This window comes from Pelmatolapia mariae, linkage group LG20 (genome assembly GCF_036321145.2).
Source record: "Pelmatolapia mariae isolate MD_Pm_ZW linkage group LG20, Pm_UMD_F_2, whole genome shotgun sequence".
NCBI lineage: Eukaryota > Metazoa > Chordata > Actinopteri > Cichliformes > Cichlidae > Pelmatolapia > Pelmatolapia mariae.
This window is the reverse complement of record NC_086244.1, coordinates 29,456,967-29,473,493: the sequence shown is the minus strand read 5'-3', so window position 1 is coordinate 29,473,493 and position 16,527 is coordinate 29,456,967. Positions and strand designations below refer to the sequence as shown.

Below are 16,527 nucleotides of genomic sequence, written 5' to 3'. Positions count from 1 at the left end.
AGTTGAAATTGTGCAATGACCGTGTAATGAAAACCATCTGATTTATTAATTAAACAAAAATAAATACAATTTAAAAATATATATTATTCACATGTTAGAGCTCAGTGTGAGAGTCATTAGGTTAATGCAGGCCGCTGCCATTCATGATCATGCTAGTTCCTCATTTCCTTACTCCTAATCTCACTGCGCTCACTTAACCAAAGTTTGGCATCAAGTCAAAAACCTGTCAGTACTGCAGGTGTGAAATACCCTCAACTGATAACCCCATCCCTATGATATGATAGCTCTACCTTTAGCAACCACATGCAGTGCTTGTGGTTTTACTTAGCATAGCTTCGTAAACACTGAAATCCAAGAATTTAGTTGAGTTGTTTGGCCCCATAGACGATGCAAATGTGTTTTCTGAGGATCAGACCAATCCAAATATTGGATTGGTGTATCCCTAGTATGAAGGTTAGCTGCATCTATGTGGGCAAACTGCATCATGATTGCTCTCTTGCTCTCTGTCTTACTCACTCACTCCTGTATATAGTGCACACCCATGCAACCGGACATTGAAACCTTCAGGGAGCAATAGGGGGAGAGGCGGTTAACTTCAGATGAACTCACCACGGGAATAACTTCCCCTTGGCCCTACTGCTCTCCCACACAGCCAATGCTTACTCTTAAAAAGAAAACAGAGTCTGGATAAATAACCTACCTAGTACTGTCTCTACCAAGTATTTCAAGTCTGCATGCTGAAAGAATTATCATGTCTTCTGTAGAACACAGAGGCTTTGGAGGTCTGTACTTACATTGCACCATGCTTTTCTATCGTAAGCAGAGCAATGTAATGTAACTTCACACTGAATATTAATGCTCAGTTACTCTGTGTTACCAACTGTGAATGTCAGGCTCAGGACTGAAGCAAGGGGCGTGCAACACAATGCTTTTCAGAAACGATTTGCCCTCTGCTCCTTTGTTAAGCGTTAAATTGCTTTGAATAGCAACGTCTGAATGTGGGTTCTGCAGCTCGTGATTGCAAGAGCAAATTTTGTGACTGCACAGACTGCAGCCCTAAATTGTCTCCTGTAGGCAGTTTGTCTGACATCAAAACTCTTCCAGGGTTTCCATCTATGTAAAAGACACTGTCTTGTCTGTATATTTAAGAGAATGCCTAAGTAGGCCATAATATGCAATCCAGAATTGTGGTATAGATTGTAATCCCATAGCAAGTCACAGCTCCCCGAGGAAAGCCTCATTAGATGTCCACTAATGTGTATTGGAATTAGTGATAAGTGGTGCTAATTGCCATGTAGGCAATTTTAGGTGCCGACATGCCGTCGCGCTTTTGAAAAAGAAAAAAGGAAAGACCCGCGTGTGCACATAAATTCACACAGTGACAGTCACAAACACATGCACGCACACTAATTATTTTAGGTCCCAGCTGTGAGGAGGGGCTGCTGATTTTGAGCAAGGCAACATGAGAGATTACTCATTCCTCAAGATACTGTGCTCATGCAACAAAGCCCTTATTCATCTTGCTCTCAGTTTCAAACTCTGACATTCTGCAGAGAGCTACCATTTGACCCTGAACAATTTGTAAGGGAGGAAAATTAGGTTTCTCATTAAAAGCAAGATCACAAAGCAAGATTCCAGTACTACGACCGGCGCGATCTCATTTAGGTAACAATTGAGGCGCTATTTAAAATGAATGACTGCACGCTCAACTGATAGAAAGAGGCTGCCTTTCAGAGATGGAAACCTGGCTGATTGTTTTTTGCAACAGGATGCGATGCCTGGGAAAAAACAAAAGAAAAAGAGAGAGAGAGAAATAGTTGCTATGCACAACTGAGAGATTGTTGATTTTCATGCCTTGAGCTGCCAATGAAAGGAATAGCAACATGAACATTTCCTAACATTTGTAAAATTGTTCAAAGCTTTAGGCACTCTTTTCCTTAAAAAAATCGTTTATTTTTCTGTTTTAATTTTAAGAGCCATCTGTTCTGAATTCAACATAGACCATAGGCATCAAGACAAAAATACACGTTTGGGAGGCTTACCTGCCAGGCGCTCCACCAATGACAGCAGCACTATAAGTTTCCATAGCAACTTCATTTTAATGGTCTCAGGTCAATAAAAGCTCACTTCCAATCACAGGTGTGTAGAATCACAGCTTTGTCCTTTCCAGCACTTTCACTGTTGTTCTGTCAAAAAAAAGGAAAGGAAGCAAAGGGGAGGAGACCATTAAACATTCAAAATCTCTAATCACGATTCAAAACAGTTGGATGGATTTCATGAGAACCATTACTGCCCATGTTTGTGACATATAAAACAAAAAGTTAATGTTAACATGTAGAAAACGTATTTTAGGTAACAGGTAATATTTGGCAGGTGCTTTTTGTTTTAGCTGCAGATCTTGTGGTGCACAAAAGGCTTCCACTGTTGCAGAGTTTGCTTAAGTGTGCTCAACGTTTCATAATAGGGATCACGGCTGCGAGAGAAACATAAAGGGATTGCTCAGTTTGGCTTAAACTTACTGAGACAAAACAAAAAGCACGCTGGTTGTCAGACACATCCCTAGCACGTAATAAAGTAGCGTCCTGGCTCCTGGATTCTGCCTGAACGAGGGGGATTATGTATGTCTGACACAAAGAGCTGACTGTACACAGTACAAAAACATTTTCAGTCCCCCTGGGAGACTTGCAATTGATTTTCTCAAAGGCTAAACTGTAATTTATCTCTCCTTCTTACTTAAATGAAGTCCCAAACAAGTTGTGATATGATAATAAGTCACACTCCTCCCGTCACTGATAAACAATGATGCAGCCTGTTTATTTGTTTAAATACACATACATCCCTAACGTGGTGATAGCCAAGATCCTTTCTGATAAAGCGGCAGATAAATGTTTGCGTACGGGAGGCTGCATATGGAGTGAAAAAGGATGAAGGGAGGAAATTAGCCATTGTCTTTGTTCAAACCGACTCTCCCTGGAACATTTAACTGACTGATGGTAAAGCTTCCTCTGACTCCAAACCATAAGCATGCTGAAATAAATGAGGGGGGGGGGAATTAATAAGAACATACAGTGTAGTCTATCAGGAGCCGCGTGCCAAAAAAGCAGAGACAACTGAACGATTACGCTTTCTCAGTTATCTGCGCGCCTTCTATCCTTGCACCGCTGAAAAGCATGATAGAGCATACTGATGCTTATGTGAATATATCAACTGCGTCCCTGACACATTTGCCTACACCATTCCTCCTTCTGCATGTACTTAACCATTAAAGGCAACACTTTTCCCCTATAAATCTCATTATGGAGATTGGGTTTAGAGAGTCATCTTAGTTCCAACTTATCTTGCAGTTATTACGATGCAAATGTCAGGAGTAAATGTTGGCTTTCATTAATAAAACAGAGACACTTCAAATCCCTCCAAGGGCTCCTGGATATTTTTGGAATGTGCCTCCTTTGAGCAAATAATTGTGAGAACTGTTCTGAATAAATTAGCATTATGTCTTTAATTGAAAAAATAGGAGTCTTTAAAAATTCCAGCCGCACACTTGCGCCGTGCTACTTCAATGTCCGGGCGACATCTAATGTAACGTGCATGTGTATAGTTTTAATTTGACTACTAAAGTAAATGTGTGTGTGACCACGGGCTGCAGATTGAACTGTCACTGCAATTTGACACTCACATTTCGACAAACGCTTCATGTTTTTTTAAAAACTGTTCAAGTAATTGTTTTGTCAGCCATTAAACGTTTTACAGTCTGGTCATCTAAAATTAATTTATCCTGCCCTGACAGCAACACAACTGAACATGACCGGAATGTGTGAACTACTGAGAGGCCCCATTCAAAAAAGCTACTATCTGCTGGCCTCTAACACCAATCTTTTGATCTCTATTAGGCTGCAAGCCTCGAGACATGAGACATCAGACAACAGGGTTAGTGGAGGGACAAAAGAAAGCCTTTTGATCCAAAGAAGCTCAGCACTAAGATGATGTCTAGGGGAGTTGAGTCGTGGCCACGGCAGCATTTGACTTCCTATTCAGTGCAAATTGATTAGCCTCGTGACCTTAAGTGGTAGCGACAAGGCCAATGACTTACTTTCATCACAAATTGATTCTCTCATTTGTTTGCTTTATGAGATGAAAGTTAATGATAAGGAAGGCTTTCAAACTTTGCCTTTCAAGTTCCAACCTCTTTCATGTCGTTGGAAAAAAAGCCCGTGTTTGAAAAATGGATTATGATCAAGGCCTGGAATGACAGTCCTGGCCTAAACATTTCCTGACCCAATTTGCACAAACTCAACAACACTTAAATGGAACGCAGCCGCAAAGTCAGCCTCTCACTGCACAAATGCAGATGAAATTAAAGGAGAATAAAACAGGTGCACTGCATGTAATGAAGAACACACATTTGTATGGTTTCTTTCTTTTTGAGTAATGCCTTAACCAGTTTTTCAGTACAAATCAAATCAGAATATTTGAAATGGTTTGCATACTCATTTGCCACAATAACCTTATACCAGTACCAGCTGGGGGACCCTGTTATTTCTTCTCTCAAGCAGTGAGATGACACGCAAACACTCACTAACAGCGCTGTCTTCTTCTTGTCACTCGTCAAGTTATTAGCCTGAAGCTTTCAGGTCGGCTGGTTGACAAGAGCTCATCCAACCAAATCGTCCATGTTACTTTGATAAAGAGAAAACCCTGCAAAGTTTTGAAGCTTTGAGACTGAAAATATCTGAATTGACATATTTTGCTGTTTGGTCTAAATTTGTTCTACACAGCTTTGAAGGCTCAAGAGACTAAAGTAGCAGCCGTGTTCAAACCGAGCTGGACGGTTTGCCATCAAATGGAAAATGATACACAACAGGAACTGTTACGGCTCAGGACATGAGGCTGATTAACAGTTTTACTCAAAATTATTGTGCTGCGATCCAGAATTGAGTCTGCATTCTTATATTTTTGGTAATATATACAAATATGAGCCAGAATATGTTGAGTTTGTTGTTATGACTGAAATAAAATAACTATGTGGAAATTCTTTAATATACAACACATACTGGATTTTGTAAATTATTTAATTTAAGCTAAAAGAGTAAGGCTCTACATTTAATTAATCTGCAATGTGGCAGATTTAGTTAAATACAGACAAAAAGCTTCTTTTTTTCTGTAACCAATCAACCAACTTAGGCATGACTTCACCAAGATTTTCTTTGGTCAGCTACATCACTGTATATCATAGCTTTATTATAATAACCTTTTCATTAATATGTAAATTGTATTTACCAGATTGACATAGTTTGATATGAGCTCAAAAGTACAACCACACTGGAGTAAAAATTGGATTGCATTTTTTCACATTTGGCAACCAGTTGCAAGTAGTAGCAGCAACCAGTTTGTCACAGCATGCAACATCCATGGCCTATGGGCAACCACTTTCAATTGCCTTGCAATTGAAAGTGGTTGCTGGGTGGGAGACAACCTTTCTCCAATCATTGTGTGAATAAGACAACACATTGCAATCAATCTGCACTAATGAGCATAATTCATCAACGACTTGGCTCAGCTATCTGCCAGCTGGTTGTATTTCCCTACGTTAAAGCAATGTTGCTGAGCACCTGTGTTATCACACAGTTAAACTGCTATCCTACAGCAACTATGTCACTATTTGTGGAGGAATTTCTGAATCTCTGTTTTATTTAACTATGAGCTTCTGGTTGGACTCTTAATGTAAGTAGTTGATGTGATTCTTGCCATATATAGACAGCAACAGATTTGTGTCTTTTACTTATTTATCACAGTTAATTGTCATATTATGACAAGCAGATTGCAATAATTGCCAACTTGACCCCTGAAACTGATAGCAGACTGAGTACCTTATTGCTGTGGTATCACCATCTTAAAGAACCAAAATCACTTTGAAGATGGCAACTGACTGCAAGTGGGCAAAGTCCAGATCCCTGTCTTCAAGGTAACCATTTCAAAGACAGTTAGCAAGTTCATTACACATGGCCACAATAATTTTAATGAGCTCCAACCATCGTTTTCCTTAGTGTGTCTCTGGCATATGGTATGTCAAACCAGCAGTCTTATCAGCAGCCAAATGCTCAAGCATCCACCCACCAAGTGAACTTGTCTGTTTTAAAACCCAAGGAAACGGAATTTATTTGTGCATATAAGACGGGGAAAATCGGCTAATACCCACATTTAAGAAGCTACGCCCATCAAATATTTGGCATCTTTGCTTAAAAATTTACTTCAGTGACTAAATTGCGCTTGTTTGGTTTCTGTCAATCAGTTAATGAGTTAAACTTGAAATCTTCTCTGACTTAAAGGAGCTTATGAGAGAACAGCAGAAAGAACTTTGAATGCAAAACCGAGTGTTTCGTTTTACTTTTGAGGATACGCAGCTGCTTCCAGGGAAGCTTCAGATTTGTAGAGACAAAGCACTCCTCCAAATTTCAGCGTTGTCAAAGTGACACCACTCATCCTCTTGTTCTCTGACAGCACCAGCTGGAGCTTATAAACCATAGACTACAGTTCAGTAAACCGCACACTTTGACAGTGATGGCAACTGATTCGACCCTCTCCCCTACACCCGATCTTTCAGCTGTCATCAATTTTTTAGGGCTTAAAAATATATTAATAGAAGGTTACTCTGGGTCCCTTTGGTGGTTGGAGAGTCCAGATGAAGATAAAATTCACACTCAGAAGCAAGAGCATCCCACACACACGCGCACATGCACTCCCTCCACCCCCTCCCAGCCCCCAAGCTCTGAATCATGAATGAGGCCAGACTCCCACACTCTGCAGGAATGAGACAAGACCAGGAGGAATGGCATACAATGCTGCATCTTTAATCACCTGAGCTGTGGCTTCACTTAATCTGCAGACACCAGCTCGATCAGTGTTTTCCTTGCACGTGTGGCTCATCTCACAGCTCCGAGTGCCTCCAGTCATTCAAAATTTATTTTGTGGTGATGCTCAACTTGAGACTGGTAGTAGTAGCAAATGTGAAATTATTTCTATGCCCTGCATTCTTGGATTCACCACACACAAATCAAAGTTTAACAAGCACCTCCCAGACAAGTGCCACTGATAATGGAGTAGACAGTGCTGTGAATAAGTCTTTGGCCCCTTCTTGATTTCTTTTTGCATATTTGTTACACTTAAGTGCCTCACATTATCCAGCAAATTTTAATATTGGACAAAGATAACCCAAGTAAATACAAAATGCAGTTTTAAAATGATAATTCAATTTATTAGAGAAAAAAAAAGCTGTCCAAACCTACCTGGCTCTATGTGAAATAGTAAATGCCTCCAAAACCTTCTACCTGGTTGTGCCACCCTTGGCAGCAAGAACTGCAATAAAGCTTTTGTGATAACTGGCAGTGTGTCTTTCACATCACTGTGGAGGAATTTTGGCCCACTCTTCTTTTCAGAATTGTTATAATTCAGCCACATCAGAGGGTTTTCAAGCATGAATGGCCTGTTCAAGGCCATGCCAAAGCATTTCAACTAGGTTGAAGTCCAGACTTTGACTCTGCCACTCCTTCATTTTGTAGTTTTTTTTGTTTTTTTTTGGTTTGGTTTGTTTTTGTTTTTTAGTCATCCAGAGGTGGACTTGCTGGTGTATTTCGGATCATTGTCCTGCTGCATAATCCAAATTCAGGATTTTCTGGTAGAGAGCAGAATTCATGGTACCATCAAGTCATCCAGCTCCTGAAGCAACAAAGCAGCCAGGCCATCACACTACCACCACTATAAATGGCTGTTACTATGATGTTCTTATTATATAATGATGTGTTAGTTTTACACCAGGCGTAAGGGGACTCAAACCTTCTTGTCTCATTAGTCCAGAGAATATTTACCAAACAGCCTCGAGGTTATCAGGATTTTTTGTGTTCTTTTTGGTCAGCAGTGTTTTTTTCCTTGGAACTCTCCCATGAATTCCATATTTCCCATTTTTTCTTATTATTGAGTCACGACTTTAGCTGAGGCAAGTATGGCTGCAGTTCTTTAGATGTTGTTCTGGGTTCTTTTGTGACCTCCTGGATGAGTCATCTAATACTAAATTTTTGGTAGGCTGGCTACTGCTGGGAAGGCTCACTACTTTTTCTCTAGTTTTCTTCATGTGTGAGTAATGGCTAGAAATGGCTCTGTAACCTTTTCCTAGCTGACAGACGTCGGTGACTTCGTGTGTTGATGTGTTGCTTTTTTTGAGATCTTTTAACCTACTTATTAAATGAAAAGATTATTTCAAAACTGCATTTAGCTTTTTCACAGGTTCCTTTTGTCTAGTATTAAATTTACTTTTTCACTGCACTACATGTATTTTAGATGGTTTTTTTTTACTTTATTTTTATAAAGGTATGTAGATATTGACTATGCTTTGTTTTGATTGTCACTATGGGTTTTGCTAAATTTTAACATGGTGCCATATCTGTATTTGTAGCCCTTTGCACAATTTAAATGTGACTGTACTTTTCACTGTATTAATTATTGTACTACGTATAAGAATTCAACACAAGTGCAATGTTGACGATGCACAGAAGAATCTATTTGCATATGATGAGTAACAACAAAACTTTCTTTAGCTAAAGATTTTATGTATGCCCAAATATTTTTTTCCGTCTTCCCCACAAATGGCACACCACGGGAGGCAAAGGAAGTGCCAGTGTATTCCCCAGCCAAGATTCTACCTCAAATAGTGGCACAAGACAAAGAGACTAATAGTGTTTTGATCTAAGTACACAAGCTGCAGGCGTGACATAACACATGCCAGCTTTTTCATTTCTCCAGACCGCACCAGGGGCACTCCACTAACGCGCTCATTCCAATCTCCCCTGTGACAAGAGCAACTGAGCATGTTGAAAGGTTCTCCCTGCTTGCATACATGCTCCAAGACCAAATTTTAGCATAATGAGCCAGTGTGTGGTAATAATTTAGAACCGAGAATAGAGCCATGCATCTAAATCCATTTCAACATTTACTAAAAACCCTTAATAAAAACATTGCTGCTTACATGGTTAAACCCATAGAAACAAATTCATTGAAAAAGTCTGAAATTAGTAAGATATATAGATGGTTTTGACTTATTATGTTATTGTAAAGAAAACAGATATGGAGACAAAAGGTGCCTAGATAATAAGCACTGATTAGGCACTGTCTTTAATTTTACCTCATGTTCCTTTAGATCTTAACGCCTTCTTGTGTTTTGTAACCAAAGAGTCAAAATTTCATTGCCTCGAGCAAATGAACTCTACAAATCATCCTGCCTTGCCTTCTCTTACAAGTAATTTTAACACTCTATAAATGTTTTTAGGCACAAGCTGACAATCCCAGTGCACACGCTTTTACTAAATTACCAATTAAGGATGCCAATTAGGATAATAAAAGCCTCCCAATTAATAGTTCTTTAAATACACTGATTTAGGACTTGCTTGATCTCAGCTGTTATCATGGGAGGTAATTTTCTGCCCTTGATGGAGAAAAGGCAAACTGCTATTACTGTAAGGAAGACAGATCCTCTAAGACAGATTTTAAGTCTCCCTACGGACCATTGTTTAAAGCATATAGATAGATAGATAGATAGATAGATAGATAGATAGATAGATAGATAGATAGATATTTATTTATTTATTTATTTATTTATTTATTTATTTATTTACAAGCCAGTGGTCTCACAACACTGTAATTGGTGCTGACTTGCCGTGACTGACTTAAGTTGACCTGACTACTGCCATGATGGCAGGTTTGCACGTCCATGATAGCGGTACCAACATGAAGTGCTCCCATCTGTACTTGTGACATTCTTGCAGCAGAACCCCGCCCTGCGGCTGTTTAGAAAGGACAATACCTGCCTGCCCACAGTGGGAATAGTGAAGGACTTTCAGGATCACAACCATATCCGGACGCTTCATTAGCCAGCAGTTAGTCCGGATATGTCTTTTATTGAAGATGCCTAGGACATTCTGGGTTGATGTGCTCAACAGTGGTAGCTTCGATGAATGACCACTGCACAGCTGCAGGATGCACTCCTCCAGGAATGGAGACACTTGTGCAGTCCATGTGCAGATGGGTGACTTGCATCACATCCAGAGGAGGCCAATTCTCCTTCTAAACATTTTACACATGCATATATTATAGTGTTGGTCTAGAAAATATCTTTAAAGCACAAACTTGCATTTTTTTTTTTATCAGTGTGCACATATATTTCCTTTTTTAATGATAAGCAATTATGTATTTATGTCAATACAACTACAATTGAAAAAAATCATTTTCAATTACAAAAGAACATGCTTATTTACTTTTTATTTTTTAATTTTCTGAGCTTTCTCAAAGTTCATGTCTAGCTCATTTTTGTCACAACCACAGATTGACAGATTTAGTCTTTTTACAGACTTGTCATGTTTAAAACTAGTATATAAAATGTCATTTTAATGCGCTTGTTTGCTGCTTCATTAGGGTTCATAATGCAGAAAACTTTGCTTCCAGTTCACCTTGTCAATGTAACTCGTATACATGCAAGAATTCTGCGTTATTTCACTAAACTAAATACTGAGGTATTACAGTTGTTATTATTAATATTCTTATAAGAAGAAATTCAAGCAGTCAGTTCTTTTGGTTTTGTTTTTTTACTTTTTAATGCAATAGGTAAGCATATTGTCCACACGGATTAGCTTATGCACTGCTGGTGTCCCACTTACTTATTGCATAGACAACTGAATAAAAGATGAAGACTAAAGAGTTTAGCTCTGCAGGTAAAATGTCCATAGTCTGCACTTCTTTGCATGTGAACTCAGAGACAAGTATGAACAGCAGAAACACAAAACTGAAACAGAATTTTAAAGAAACCAAGTGACTCATCCAAATAGATTTGCTTACTTGTTAAATTAATTTAAAAAAAAAGGCAACCCCTACTTGAACCAATCAGAATGCACATGCGGTACTTTTGTCTTTGCCAACTCAGACTCCTCTTTCCTCATGCAGACCAGGCTCAGCGGGGTACTATGAACTTCATGTTCACCCTCCTCCTTTTTCTGTCCCGGTGACATCATCAGAAACGTGCCCAGCCATAAGCGCACTTCCCCAAGGAGATGTGTAGTAACTCTACAATTCCAGTCACTTTAATGCAAATGTTTAAAAAGGAGATACTGCACTTCCAGTTTGGTGGAAACAACAAAATCTGTAGCTTTGGGCAGTTACAACTATACCCAAACATGCAGTTGACTGTATGCCAACATGAAACAAAAACAGTATTTACGCCTGTGAAGCATCCCCTGAGGCATCCCTATAAAGAGAGGGGCAACACTAAACACTGACAAAGGGAAGAGTTAATAATCAAAACCACCTCTAATACATTTAATAGCAAAAGCACTGTAATTTACTTAATAGCAGAATCACAAGCAAAGAAGATCCATCTGAAACATATGGACGCTTGATTTCATGAGATTAACTATTTCCAGCAGAGTCGGATGCTAAAGGACTTTAGACAATCCGAACCAATCAAGCGAGGAGCGCGGTGCAATCAAAGAAAAGGAGAGATGATGAGACTGGACTGATTCCAATCCCCTGGTGATCACTGACGACAATGTGTTCTGCCAAAAGGTTTTAAATGAACGAGGAATGATGGTCTGGATTTGTGCCTCACAGAAAAAGCTGCACGGTATAAATGATGGCCATGGCCAATTAGGAGGACGCAGAATGTGATTATCTGATGAGAAATGGCACCAGTCAGCTGGGATTTCAAAGCTGTTAGTTTTCTAACTCATGCATGGCAATAATGGCATGGACACAATGCCGTCACTTGTGCAATTGAGCGCTGAATGTCTAATATGTGTGTGTGAATGTGTGCTCCGTACTACTGATGGGATACTTGTTCAAAAACAAATGCATATTATAAAATGAGCAAGGCAGTTTCTTTGACATCACGTTTCGGTAAATACCTAAAATATTCAGCTTTACTCCACTTTACTGTGGTTTATTTCAGAAGTGGAAGTTGTAGACCGGTGATAACAACAACCTCGTATGGCACAGGCATAAAAAAATAATCAGTACTGTATCGGGAATAGTGAATACTGCAGCTTCCACAGAATACCGAATAAAGTAAATAACTGTATTTCCTTACCCGAATACATATCCTCTGGTGTTTGCTGTCGTTCATCCCTTCTCGTATATCCATGATACACCGCGCATCTCCTCACTCCTTCACCCCAGCAGGTCCCCAGATCGAGTAGACGGCTACAGTTTAGTTGGTCTCTTCAAAGTGCGGGTGTTGCTCTCTCTAAATACCCCCAAACTGCTTTCTTTCTCCTTTCTTGAGGCTACCCTAAATGTAAGCGCTTACTCTTTTCATCGTCGGTCCCAGTGTTTTCAGAGTCTAAGTAATTACCAGCACCCCGGTCCTCCGCTCTCCTCACTGGTACATTAATGTAGGATATCCCGATGGTCCCGCATGCACCGCGGGCAGGCGGATTTAAACCAAGCCCTTAGCGGTGGTAGTTTGCGTTGCGAACGTTTTCAGGTTGAAATAATTGTAAGTTGTTGGGTAAATTCGTTTAAGGAACACAAAGAGTTCGCGAGCAGCTTAAAACTGGTTTTTGAATGCGCGAGTCCAGCTCGTCCACACGGTGAGGACTCCAATTGCCTGCGCGCGCGGCGCCGCTGGCACACGGGACATCAGAGGTGGATGCAGGAGGGTTTGGTCTGCTTTTTTTTCACGCTGCAGGTCTTCGACATTTCCTCAAAATGTCATGATCACCTATCCGGGTACAGCAGAACGGATCTGTATAAAGTAACTGTAGCTTTATTGTTTCTGGCTGATAAGGCACTAAGGCACCGGAGTTATGTATGCACACATTCATTTTATTTGGGGGGATAAAATGAATGTGTCTAAAAAATGTATTTCTTAAGCACCAAAATTGCTAATTACGCAGAATTGACCTGTAAGCTATTGCCGCAAATTTGTGGGATAATGGTTTCATTCTGATGTTTAGTTGGTACTTATTATACATAATATGTGTCATATTTTCTAAAGTGATCCCATTTATTGTACGCAAAATCTTAAAATGGCTCTGAAGCCAAATTAAAAAAAAAACCATGTTCAATTATGCAAATTAAGTAAAAACTGATTTCATCGATGAAAAGTTAATAGAATGAGCTAACATGCACAGTGCCACACTATATAAGCTCACCTTAGTGGAGTAAATTTCAGTATCAGTTCTGAGTATGTTTTTCCTGGTGGTACGACAAGCCAGTATGTCTGCTCTAAAGCGAGCTACAGCTCTGCTCCATATACGTATCCCAGTAAGCCATAACATTTCTACTCTAAAACCTGCAAAATGTGATGACGCCATTGCTGATGAGTCAGAATACCTGAAAACACCTGCGTGCATGTGAAGAGGCACGGTTTTATGAGTGTAGAAATATTTAATTATTCTAATATCTAATTATTTAATGTAAGTGCAAGCACGACTTGTAACCCCTTTTTTAAGGCCACAAAGAACACACAATTAATAGTTAATGAAAGAGAACTCAAACACAGAAGTAACTTAAAACTGTTCTGTATAAGAGCATCCGGTAAGTTCATTATAGTCATGCACTGTGTCAAAAGATGCTCTGTGTGTGTGTGTGTGTGTGTGTGTGTAGATTGATTCCTTACAAGCTTTTTATTTTCATTATGTAATTCTGAAAAGAAACTTTGTTGGAAAAGTTCAATTCTCACTTTTGCCCTTGTTGTTTCCCAGTAGCTTTCCCCAGGTAGCTGAAATAGCTTAAGGTGGAACAACCAGAGTAACTGTGTCAAACAATAAAGACCCACTTGCTGGAAGAAGTGAAGAAGATAAAAAGGCTAAGTGATAGAAAGTGACAGGAAAACAAACAAGAGTGAACATGAAATAGAATTTCACCTGATTTAAAGGCAACATTCAGCTGACATTTTTTTAAAAGAAATCAAACCTTCCTATTTATTAGAATGGTAACGCTGGATGTTTTTAAACCAAAAACTCACAGGTGAAAAGTTGCTTACTGCCACTTTAAAGAATTTAGAGGTCCATTTACTATTGTTGGTGCATTTTTGTGTACAGCCTACCTCATGAAAGGGACCATCTTTCACAGTGACTTTTTTCTATATACTTTAAGTGTATTCTGATGTACTTCAGGAGACATTAAGCTGTCTCCAAGATTTTTTCAGTTAATCATACATCATTACTTGTAGTATACAACACTAGAAAGACTGCCAGCTCATAAAGTTCAGTCAGGACTTATTACAAACGCTACGCCTCTGGCTCATAAGCTGCTCATAATGTTGAGTGGGATTTAAAAGATTCTACTTCTTTTTGAGCCAATGGTAAAGTGATAATTACAGACGAAATTAATGAATGCCCCACTAAGCCTTGGAAAGGCAATGGGGGAAAAAAGAATATTTGGATTAACCTACTGAATGAGCATTTAGTATTCCTTAGTCATTCATGCACACAGCTAATAATGGCACATCAAAGCTCCAAGGAACACTTAATAGTATAGCCACTCTAAACACAAATATCTGCAACTAGGCTTGACTATTTCATGAATTCTTTAATGCTCATGGCTGGAGGGAAATTTTCAAATCGTTTTACTGTGATGATTTCTCTCCAAAGAAAAACTAACTGAATTTTACCTCATGTAGTTTTACTCATTTCCCTGTGCTCTCCGCTGAGAGAAATGCATCACGCCACCATCTTTATGCAACGATGAACTTTTCATTGTTGTTTGGAAGGTGTCAATTAAATACATGAATTCTGTTTGTCCCGAGGCCGTAAACGAGATGCTGAAATGAGCAACTTGCCGACACCGCCAGGAGACTGAAGAGCCGGAAAAGGTAGATTATTCTCTATCTTTTCTTCTAGACAAATAAAAAGCGAAACAACTCTTAAATAAAATACTGTCTTGAATCATAAGCAATGATACTTACTAGTATGTACCTTATTGTTAATGTTGTTAGTATATTTTGCAATAACAGGAACATAGTGGTGCAGCTGTTTTGCCAATTTATGCATTGTGATGACTGGGAAGGTGTGAGGTATAGATTTGTTTCATAATTTTCACTTCCCAAATAAAACAATTTTTTAAAAAAAGCATGTAATTTATCTAAATTCTTCTGTTGTATCTCGTATCTGCTTGATCTCTGAGATTTAACTTGTTTAAAAAAAGGCAGAACTTTCATTATTAGCAAGCACTGCCTGTTTCACAACATATCATTTGTTACTTGAACATAAAAGCAACAAAGAGAAAAGAAATCATGTGTGTAGGCTGTAATCTAATTTATGTTTCTTGTTGTTACTTCAGAATTCTGCTTATTTCACAATCTTGTTAAATTGCATTTTGTTCAGACTTTTTGTGCTTGTGTGAAATGTTACTGAGGTGAAAGCAGATTTGAAGTCTCTGTTAGAACAATATTACTGCAACAGATGGTAGCTTGGGTGTGCGGTACTGACTTAGGGCAATCCTCCTTGCCCTTGTCTCGGCATGATGTCACTCAGTTTGAATCAAATGCAGGACAGCCAGCATCTCAAGCAGCTGCTCAGCAATGCAGACAACACACTGGAGTTTTTTTTCTTTAGGCCAAAGGATGTACAGCTAAACCCAAAAATCAACCTTGTGTCAAGGTACTCTCTCATACTTACCCCCCAGTTGTTGTAATGCATTACAGTGCTTGTAAGGCATTTTACTACAATGGGTAGAATATCCTACTTGATCTGTTTAGATTTTCATCTTTATTTTATGCTGGTGACAGCAGAAACCTGAAAAGGCATCAAGTTTCTATAGTTATGTATGGAGTAAAAGCTACAAAGTGATAACTGGATATGATAGAAGAGGCTGTAGGCACTGGACAAGCATTTTGGTACTAGAAGCTTTCTAGTTTCCATTTGTCAGCTGACTTCTATTAATCAATCACATTTAATCAAACTGTCTGCGCAGGCCTTAAAACCTTTGGCTATCATCTGATGTTGACTGAAGTTCATGTTTGGATGTTTAAATCTCCATCTGACTGCGCTCAAACTCACCAGATATTCCACATCTGCCCTCCAAATAACCTGGCTACACATAAAACCATAAAAAAATGGACTGTTGTCCCTACAGGCTTAATAGTTAGTAGTTAGTGTAGTATGTGTCTGCATGTGTGTATTCATATTAATTGTATTTTAAGTTTATATTATATTTTATTGTAGTTATCCCTAACTTTGAAAGCTTTAACCCGCAGAGATCAGGCTTTTTAATTCTCATACAAATAGCAGATGAGCCATGTCAGACATATGAATTTTCATCTGGGATCAATAAAGTTATTTTTATTATTATTTTGATTATTCAGTGCTTTGTGACTGCATGTCTGTGAAAAGTGCTTTGTAGATCAACTGTACTTACTCACTTGCAGCAGTTAGCATGCAAGAGTGCATTTGAAGCAGCAGGTTGGCTGCTAGCAAACACTGTAATCCAAAGTGCTGAAACAACCAGTTAACTACACAATTTTTACTGTACAAAAAAGTGGGTTTTTTT

General features: G+C 39.0%; 1 protein-coding gene across 1 annotated transcript in view; it reads right to left on the bottom strand.

The window, feature by feature from the left end:
• cntn3a.1 (contactin 3a, tandem duplicate 1) overlaps positions 1 to 12,685 on the bottom strand; it is an 80,606-nt gene extending 67,921 nt beyond the window's left edge. The window contains exons 1-2 of the mRNA XM_063463344.1: positions 12,122 to 12,685; positions 2,043 to 2,186 (exon numbers count right to left, since the gene is read on the bottom strand). Of these exons, the coding sequence (XP_063319414.1) occupies positions 2,043 to 2,097 (55 nt within the window). The 5' untranslated portion in view covers positions 2,098 to 2,186; positions 12,122 to 12,685. The remainder of the gene's footprint in view (positions 1 to 2,042; positions 2,187 to 12,121) is intronic.
• Positions 12,686 to 16,527: the final 3,842 nt, after the last annotated feature.